Genomic DNA, 10411 nt, shown 5'->3' with positions numbered 1-10411 from the left:
TATAATTTTAAAATAATTTTAATATAAAAATAAAAATTTTAAAAATTGTATAATAACATTTTCTTTCCAAATTTTATATAATATTTTATATAATATTTTGTTTTTATTATTATTATTATTAATTAATATTATAATTTATATACATGTTCTTAACCATACATTTAAGCGATGTCCATGTCAGGGTCCGTTTGCCTTTGCTTCCCGGACTTGCGGGTAGTGTGCTGATAGTACATAGGGAAAACCATCAAGTCAAAATTCCATGTTAGTTATTTAAAATGTTATTATGGATTGAGGTTAATTTGATACCAGATTTCGGTATACTGATTTTGCAAATTTTGATATACTGATTTCGGTATACTGATTTTGCAAATTTTGATATGCTGATTTGGCGGGGTAAATGTTGAATACAGTAAACTGATATATATATATATATATAATTTATTTATATGATTATAAAAAGTGATTGGAATTTTTTTCAAATCACTATAGTTTTACTGAATTAAAAAATGAATAAAATTATTATTTTGGTAAATATTTTTAAAATGAGATACAATACCAATATATAAAATAGACCTTAAAAAATAGTGTTTTGTCAACCTCAATATTCTTAAAATATTACAAAAGTCAGGCTCTTTCATCTCATTAAATATTTGGGAATTAACCAACCCATAATAAAACTCCTAAGAATTAATTCTAATCTGTATAATAATAAGACAAAAACAAAAAAAATGATTTTCAAACTTTTAATGGCCTATATATATATAAAATTAATCAAATTCCATTGTTGCTTTGGAAAGGTCACGCTGACACACATTAGCTATTCAAAGGCAGAGACGGGTCCTGGCCCCACTAATTCTCATATGGACCGGGCTAGCAAGATCCATTATGTATGAGTAGACCACACTCTTCGTACTGCGCTATTCCAATGGAATCTTGTGGGGAAGGGTAGGCTGGACATTCCAATGGAATGGGGGAGGAGGGGCCCACAGATCGGCATATTCCGTTGGTATTACAGCAGCACGGGACTCATGCTGAGGTCACGTAAACCGAACAACCTTATAAATTGAACCTACTACTTCTGCGATAATTCAAGCTCCATACTAGTGTTCCCAAACTCTCCTGTCTCGTCTATAGTTAAGAAGAGGCGCAGAATGGCACCGAAAGCAGACGAAGTAAAGCTGTTGTTGATAAAGGCGAGTCCCTATGCCATGAGCTGTGCCATCGCCTTGAGGGAGAAGGGCGTGGAATTTGAGGAGGTGGACCAAGATCTCACGGCTAAAGGCCATCTCCTCCTGCGATCGAATCCCGTCTACGAGGAGGTCCCCGTGCTCATCCACAACGGGACACCCATTGCTCAATCGCTTGTGATACTCGAGTACATCGAAGAAGTCTGGCCGCACTCAGACGCCACGCCGTCTCTTCTGCCAGGTTCCGCTTACGACAGATCCCTCTCCCGATTCTGGGCCGATTTCGTCAACAAAAAGGTCTCACTCCCTCTCCTCCTTTATTATATCTAATTTCTCTGCTTCCTTTAATTTGTTCGCCACCCTAACTGCTGCCTCGTTTTCTGCTTACTGCACAGTTTTTCGTTACAGGGATCCATCTCCTGAGACGGGTCGGGGAAGACCATGCGACGGCACGAAAAGAAGTGGTGGAGCACTTTCTAACATTGGAGAAGGGAATGAGAGCTATTGGCTCGGAGGGTCCCTTCTTCATGGGTGAGAAGATGAGCATGGCGGATGTGATGTTGGCGCCCTTGATCACGTGGTTACTCACCTTTGAAGAGCTGGGTGACTTCAAGTTCCCTGGTCCCGACAAGTGCGCTCGCATCCACAAATGGTTAGCTGCCATGCGAGAGCACCCCAGTGTGGCGGCCTCCCTTCCGTCTTCGGACTGGCTCTGGGAAAACATTGCGGCCTGGCGCCGCTATATACTGGAGCATTTTCCGGATGGACTTTACAGCAAATTTCCCCAGAACTAGGTTTTGTTTTCATTATGTTCTCCCACTTTCCGCTAATTAAACGTAAGAGCCTGTGTTTTTAGTTTGCCCCGTTCACATGACTTCCGTAGCGCTTCTGCTGTAATAAATCGCAGTGATAGTGTTGTAATAGTTGATTTAATAAGATGATAATGTATTTCATTTTCTCAATATATCGGATGTGATCTAATGGATCATGGATCGTAGTGGCAATGGTGCAATACGTAACCCTAATTTAATTGCTATCAGTCTCAAAATATTGGGTAATCTCCAATTTTCAATCTGCTAAACTAATAGAGTTCCTTGTTATGAGTTCTTTATCATGTCCGACTCTGCATGATCGCTTTTGAAAAATAACTTTAATTACATATTAAATAAAAAATGATAAATTTATAATGGTTGTAACGTAACTTGATCTTAATGTGAGGTTAATTTTTTTTAACCTTCCCGTTATAAAATTTAATTTAAGTTTGGGAAGAATCTTTGATTAATTTAATTTAAGTTTGGGAAGAATTTTTTATTTTTATTTTTTCATAACAGTATCATAAATTTTTATATGTTTAATTTTTTTGGTAAGCAAGCACCCACCAGGTATTTGAACCAGTGAGCTATTGTAAGGAGTGTCTATCCGAAGCTTATTATAATAATAATTTCAATTTGAATTTTAAATGTTTTATAATAACAATTTTAATATAAATTGAAAATGTTTTCTTTGCTATGGGTATTATGAAAAAATAAGTATATGAAATGGTTTTTTAAGAATATTTTTTCTGGTTAATTTTAAGTAAAATTCTGTAGAGGTTTTTAAAAACTTGAATTTAAGTTGTTTAATGAATAGAATTTGAGTATTCGAATGAATAGAATTTGAGTATCTGAAACTATTTTTGAAGTGTTAAATTTATTTATACATTCAAAAATATATTTGAAAAAAAAAAAAAAAACACGTTCTTGAAACCCCTAAAAAATCTATTTAATCTATAAATTAAACCAGACCAAAAAATAACAATCATTTTTACCACCATTTAAAATAAACTCAATTCACATTATTAAGATATATATATTTTTTTATAAATAAAAAGAATCTATTTATCTTATATTATCTAAATATCTTTTTATATATATCTTTTTATATATAATATATTCAGGTTACGTACTTTCATTATCAAGTGTGTTAGAAGCTAACCTAACCATGATAATGATTTGAGCGTATTAAACGATGACGAATATAAAGAATCAGGTCAACCGTAATCGTAGATCAAATTAAATAACATAGTGCATTTAGGCGAGTTATTATTTAAAACGATTGATGTTGAGTAACGATTACTTCCTTAATATTAAAATTGAAATTTTTTTAATGAAATACAAAAGGGAGTATTAATATATTAATCACAATGCTAATATTAGTACTAATAATTAATATTAAAAAATTAAGTTTCTATATATATTAATTATATTTTTCTATCTAAGTCACATGACACGAGACACGAAGGACACATAAATATAAGTATTCACGTGGCATACGTGGGTTGAAAATCTGACATAAATGATAATCATTATTATATTATCCTAACATAATCATTTGATTAGATGACACTGGACAGTGGATAGACTTATTTATATTTGTATACCGGCCGTGGAATTTGACAGTGTAAGCTGCACAGTGCACACAATTAAACTTATTTTTTTATGGGCTTGCTACTTAAGTTTAATTTCGTCTATGGCATTATACATATGGTCTATGGACCACGGCTTACCTGAGCCAGTGAACCTCACACATGCTACCAAGTTGCCAAACCTTCCAGCGGCCAAACGGCTCCACGAGTCCACGGAGATGACTCGGCTCCACACTCGGCTCCACATGATGATTATACATTGACGGAGGGCGACAACATCAGATGAAAATAGCAAAAGAACCCTGAAAAAATAATTGTGTCGAATTTAAACCATTGATTTCATGGGGTACGTATTCAACTGGAGAAAAAACGTTAGAGCAACATTTTTTGGACTCTGAATACTCGTTTTCCATGACTAAGACACGAAGAAAATGAACGAATACCTTTTATGTTTTCCAGGGCACATTAAAAAAAGTTTTCGACACGTTTTAGGGTCATTTTCGTGTCCGACACGTTAAATACGGGGCACGGGACCTTGGAGGACGTGTCTTGTGACTTAATTTTCCATAAAAAAAAATCATAATTTTTATTTCATTTTTGTATATGCACACTTAGTTTGTATTTCATATTGTTCTAGATGTGCCTTTCATGTGTTTTGATAATTTTATATTTTCTGTCATTTTCTCAGTAAAATTCAAATACATAGATCTCTAAATATTATATCAAACAATTGGTGAAAAAATTAGTTGTTTTCACCCTGTGTCTAGTAGACTAGTATTTTAGAGACCAAACTATTAAAATAAAATTGTTTAACTTAAAATCATTAGCCATAGGCCATGTGATAAAAAATATAAGTGTTTCTTTCTCCCCATTCTTCTATCATCCATAAGCCTTTGTCCATCTCTAAACCATCTCTTTAAAGTCGATGAACTCGTTAGTTTCTCTCTTTTTATATGTGAGAACATGAGAAATCATTAAAAGAGCCTCTAAGTCACATTTTCTTCCTAAATGGAAGCAAGCGTTAAGTTCTTGCATGCTTGTGTTTTGTTTAACTAGTTAATTACCAACATTAGGTCCCAAAAAACTTTTTCATGGTCACAAACTTTGTCTTTTGTATAAAGTAACATATTCTTCCAAGCCAAAATTTCTTCATGGTTATTTGATCCTAGGCCAAAGCCCAATTGTGCTTGGAAAAAGTGTAAATCATATAGATAGAGCACAAGGCCTCCCCCACTACTTTGTTTCTTGTCTCTAGAAGCTTAATCAAAGAAGGCATGTTATCTCGAGTGATCATGATTTCCTTCTACAATTATTCTAGAAGGGGTTTCTACTTTGTCCCGCAGAAATTGTGCAAAAATCGCTAGTGATTCAACCATCACCTGCCTTGGAGAAGATTGTTTATCGTGCAATACGACTTTATTTCAATCCAACCAAACCCCCTAAACTATGAGCACTGGAAGAGATTTGAATAAACAAGTGGATGGGTTAGAGTGTCATGCTCTCCAAGCTTCCTCTAGGCCTACACCCTCCGAAACATATATTAGTTATATTGATGCTTTAACATAAATATATTAATGCATGATTAATACCATTGATAATGATTAATTTTGACTTAATATATTAGTAAATGATAAAAGTATTAATACCTAATGTGGCTTAATACATTAATAAATAATCAATTATTCCTTACTACATTTACTAATGATGAGTAACATTGACAATGTTTAATTATAGTTAACTATGATTAACCATTAATGATCATGATAGCCACAAGAACCATTTTTTAGTTGGTTGACAAAACATATTAAATTATTACATCTAGTAATATTATTACATACATAATTATTATATAAGTTATTAATAATGTATTTATGGTGTTATTAACAATATTGTTTTGTTTTTAAAGAAGCACATATTCATTGCATTATAAAATCTTGATTGAAGGAAAGGACCTTGTAAAGCGTATTCGAGTCAGTTTGCTACGACTATCCACAAACTCCATATCATACTATCATAATTTACCTCTAATTCACAAATTACAAGCATGAATCGATTAATTTCATAGATTCTCCAAAACACACCAACAAAGACTGCATATCTACAAAACATAACAAGAAACTATAAACTTAATGAAGCTACATCTCTCCCATGTCAAGAGTAAGGTAGACTCCAATTGCTTCCACTTCGAGCTCATTTGGAATGACTTACTAGTCAGTTGCACCATCATTATTTTCCTCCTCTGTCTACTCTACATGGTCAAACTACACCACGTGGTATTCGCCTGCTTGTATGCATGCCTCTACACCATGCCTTTCTTAAGCTCTCACCAAAATTTCAATTCAAAACTCAAGAAATTCATTTTCTAGCTAAAGGAAACCCAAATTAAGCTCCAACGGGCCCAAACGTTGGGAGAGTAATTCGTTTTGTACACTGGATTCTACAATTATCATCTTAGCATTATGAGATATCAAAGTGATTACGAACTCCAAGGCCCTTTCCATCCTAGAAAGTGATAATTCAAGCTCCTCCTTTGCATCCCATAAATTGCACTCCATGGCCTTTCTATTGCACTAGAAGTGACTACAAATTTGACAAATTATATTTCTTATGGAAATTTCGTTGCCTTGAGACTCACCCCAATAGTCCATAAACACTTTCAGGTCATCCCTCCTTGCGAAATTTCTGTACCATGCACCATTAATGCCTATTCTGATCATCAATACCTAATGTGCAAACACCATTATGGAAAGATTACAAACATGGTGAAATTCAATGCAATTTAAACCTTGCGAACTAGAGTTTAATTACAGAAAATGAAACTTCACACATTCGAATTACTCTAAGAATCAAGTCATTCTTGCTCCAACTATCTAGTGCCCATTTCAACATGACGTCGATGATTGAAGTGTCCATGGTGGAAAAAACTCCAAATCGACCAAATGGCACCACAATATCACATTTAATAAGGATCCATTACAATGCGAGGTCGAAATAAATGAAATGACCCGACTTGTTGTCCTATGCTTAATTTTCCCTAGTAACAAATTCATATTCAATTGATCTTTTTATCATTTAGGTATTACTTTGGTTATTATATCATCATTTTTTATCCTTATCACTCCTTATTCCAATTGGATACCTTGATGTAGAATAGAGAGAAGGGACTGCACATCATTTTCTCAACATTCAATAATATGCTAGATAATATATCATAGAATCTCTGAAGATCATTAATTGGCAAAGACTTCTAGAGTGATCTAATTCCAAACCCTACCATAGCGCTAAACACTCAACCTGATTATATGTTGAAATTCCTAGACCTCAGGCAAAATGGATCTCTCTTTCTACCCTTCCCACTCCTCCCTCCCCATAATTATTGTTATTGTTTTTTTGGTTGGCTGACCACAGGGTTTGAACATGGAACCTCATGGGACATAACTCCACATTATAAAGGTAATCATCAATAGAGCTATCCCACGGGCTTTAGAATCTAAATCAACAAGTGTATGTTACTAATCATATTGTTAATAATATTAATGTTAATATTTTTATTTTTAATATTATTAATATATTTTTAGTATTAATAACAATATTATATACCATTTATATTAACAGAGATCATGTTATATATATATATATATATATATATATATATATTGGGAGTATATATATCTATATATATATATATATATATATATATATATATATATATATATATATATATATATATTGGGAGTGGTAAGACTACATCATGGTCATGTCTAAGAATAACACCTGGATAAGGTAGGGAATTGAAGCGATGATTTAACATTTATGAGTGTTTTGATGATCACTCGATTATCTTTTTTGTTGCTAATGCAAGGGTCGAGCCTTCTATTTAAAATGTTCAAAGGGTAAAATTACATTTAATACAAATGACCACAGGCTAAACCTTTTAGCCCTAGATAAAAGCCTCACCAAAATAAAAAACCGCCAACTAGGTTTTAAAGACCCAAACAGCAGACCCGAAGTATCTCAAATCCAAAATAAACAATGCGTAAAAGGCCACCCGGACCCACCAACATGCACGCTTTTCCCTAACCGTTGATTCTCCTTGCCCGATCCAACAACGGAGGATCATATCGCATGAACCAAAAGAACAGAGAATTACCGTGTGATCACCTTGTGACCCATCGTGCGATAAAAGACCCGGACCCACCAACATGCATGTTGTTCCCTGACAGTTGGTTCTCCTTGCCTGATCCAACGGCGGAGGATCATATTGCATGAACCAAAAGCACAGAGAATTACCACGTGATGGGGGCGGTATTCTCTGCCTAACCTTGGCTACGTGTTGTGTGGTGAGCGGAATCACTCCCAACTCCGAAAAACCGCTCCCGGCTTTAAGCGCTTGCGATAAACCAAAAACCACCCCGAGGGTGGTATTGACACCATTGGAAGTAATGCGTGGGGTTTTGAGTCTACTGCGAAAGCTGGGCCTCTGGTCCCTCGCACCATCCCAACTCCTCAGGTGCTTGAACCAAAGGAAGATGAAAATCTTCTTACCATTCTTGATGTTCTCCATCCGGTCATCCGAGAACCATTGTCTGTCGAGCAACTTCCACCTGAGACTTCTGGGTTTGCGCTTACCTGGGCTGAGGAGGCAAACAAAGACCTACATCCCAATTGTAACATCACTTCTGAAATAACACTTCATATAGAATCCGAATCAACTAGACCCCGTCTCTGCTACTCTGTTTCAAAATAACGTTCTGTCCTCATCCGCCTGATTGAGACAATGCTCCCTCAATCTATTCTGAGGCATCTCTTGCCAACTCAACTTGACCCTACTTTTGGTGCAGAGCACCCCTTGATTGGCTAGAATGTCTGCCAATTTATTTTTCGTCCTTCGCACATGAGTAAAACTCACGGTTCGCAAGCACAGAAGGTGAAACTGAATCCTTTGAAAGACCTAAAGCAACCTCCAGTGTCTTGAGACTTTTTCTGGCTCCGTGCCACAGCAGATTCTCTTGACCGAGTTAATGATTAACTCAGAATCAACTTCAATTATTATATTCTGGAGATTGTCCTGCTTTAGGATTTCTAAACATTGCTCAAGTGCCATTAATTCCGCCATATTGTTTGTAGCTCTTCCCAAATGGCAATGAAAAATAAAAAGGATGCAACCATTTTCATCCCTTAACACCCCTCCAAAACCAACAATACCTGGGTTGCCTTTTGAGGCCCCATCAATGTTGCATTTCAAAAAACCCTGAGGGGGAGGATGCCAGTGGTCTGGCTTATTGACCAGTTTCTTCACCTTCCTATCTAAGCCCTGTGGTATAAGCCCCTGCATACCCAACTGAAGAAGCATCTGCATTTCAGCTTCTGAAGGTGGATTCTTTGGGGAAGTTTTCACTAAAGTTCCCATTGTCTCCTTAAGCTATCTTAAGATCTACGCAATAATGGGTTGGGAGGAACTTTTTTCATTTTTGAAGATTTTGTAGTTCCTTCCTTTCCAGACATTCCATATTATGAAGCTTGGAGTTAAATCCCAAGCTAAGCGAAGAATTTCATAATCAGAGAAGTTTCTTCTCCAATTATTAAGGGTATTGATAATGTTTCCTTTGTCCTTGTTTGTCTATTTGAAAATTGTGGCAAAAGTATTCCACAACCTGGGGGTGAAAATACAATTATTGAGAAGGTGCTCCATTGTTTCCTATTGGGATTCACAAAGCTGGAATCTAGAAGGTCCCAAAACACCCCTCTTCCGAATGTTTTCCCAGGTCAGAATTTTCTTATGATGTACCAGCCACAAGAAGTGTTTGATTTTCATCCATCCTTGATGCCTCCATAGGTTCTGCCAAACCTTGTCCAGTTCATTGGAATCCAACTCCAGGATTATGTGCTTTTCCTCCTTAAGATTGAAGGTATCTTCATTATTGTTGCCCCATCTAAGTTGGTCATGCCCCTTTGAAACCAGAATTTTCCTTTGGTCCAACATTGTCAGAAGTGCATTAGCTTTTGCTTTCAAGGGGCTATCATCCCTGTATTCCATACTCTTCTAGGTTCTCCATCTTCCTTCACTATTGGTTTAATCCCAAAAATCTTTTACCTGAATTAACCCTTTGGTATCAGTTTCTTTCTTGAGGTCCACAAAGTTCTCTCTTAGTAGTGTAGGTTCTTGTTGCCATTTATCCTCCCAAAACAAAGCATGATCTCCCTCTCTGATTTCCCAGAAGCTATTTTTTTGCACTAAGCCTCTATTCTCCCAGGCTTTATTCCAGATGTATGAGCCTTTTATGATGCTAGTCATCCTTATGTGATCATTATCTTGCGAATTACTGGCGTATTTTTCTTTCCAAATACGAGCCCACTAAGCCTTTGGATCTTTTACCCAACGCCACCATAATTTTGCCCCTAAAACTTTGCTTAGCATTTCTGGATCATCCAGTACAAGACCTACATGGTTTTTAGGTTTGCAAATCTTATCCCACGTTACCAAGGCCCATTTATTTCTATCCTCCCCCTTACCCCAAAGAAAGTCTCTTTGAATGGTTCTAAATTGTTGCAAAAATCCTTTTGGAGTTGGAAGGGCTGAAAGCATGAAGACGGGGATAGATTGAAGTACAACTTTTGTAAGCACCAATCGGCCTGCCAAGTTTAAAGATCTAATAGTCCATTTCCAGATTTTATCCTACATCTTGTCAATCACTGGCTCCAAAATGCTCTTGTGCAAAGGTTTATCAGTTAGAGGAACTCCCAAGTATTTGGAAGGAAGGATATCCCTTTGAAATCCCAGAACTCTGGAGATATTCTTCTGGATAGCAATATTAGTGTT

General features: G+C 35.9%; 1 protein-coding gene across 1 annotated transcript; it reads left to right on the top strand.

The window, feature by feature from the left end:
• Positions 1-1109: 1109 nt before the first annotated feature.
• Positions 1110-2110, top strand: LOC149201792 (glutathione S-transferase U28-like). Its single transcript, XM_089399822.1, has 2 exons — positions 1110-1484; positions 1583-2110. The coding sequence occupies exons 1-2, from the start codon at positions 1152-1154 to the stop codon at positions 1979-1981; spliced, it is 732 nt and encodes a 243-aa protein (XP_089255948.1). The 5' UTR covers positions 1110-1151; the 3' UTR covers positions 1982-2110.
• The last annotated feature ends 8301 nt before the right edge of the window (positions 2111-10411 follow it).

This window comes from Pinus tabuliformis, chromosome 2_1, assembly GCF_031772625.1.
Source record: "Pinus tabuliformis cultivar Carrire ecotype Pingquan chromosome 2_1, CPIR1, whole genome shotgun sequence".
NCBI lineage: Eukaryota > Viridiplantae > Streptophyta > Pinopsida > Pinales > Pinaceae > Pinus > Pinus tabuliformis.
This window is presented reverse-complemented; position numbering and strand designations above follow the sequence as displayed.

Bases quoted from the DNA above. Each gene is read 5' to 3' on its own strand.
- LOC149201792 (XM_089399822.1), top strand. From the start codon at position 1,152: ATGGCACCGAAAGCAGACGAAGTAAAGCTGTTGTTGATAAAGGCGAGT. The intron at 1,485-1,582 runs GTCTCACTCCCT...CTTACTGCACAG, and splicing joins CCGATTTCGTCAACAAAAAG to TTTTTCGTTACAGGGATCCA.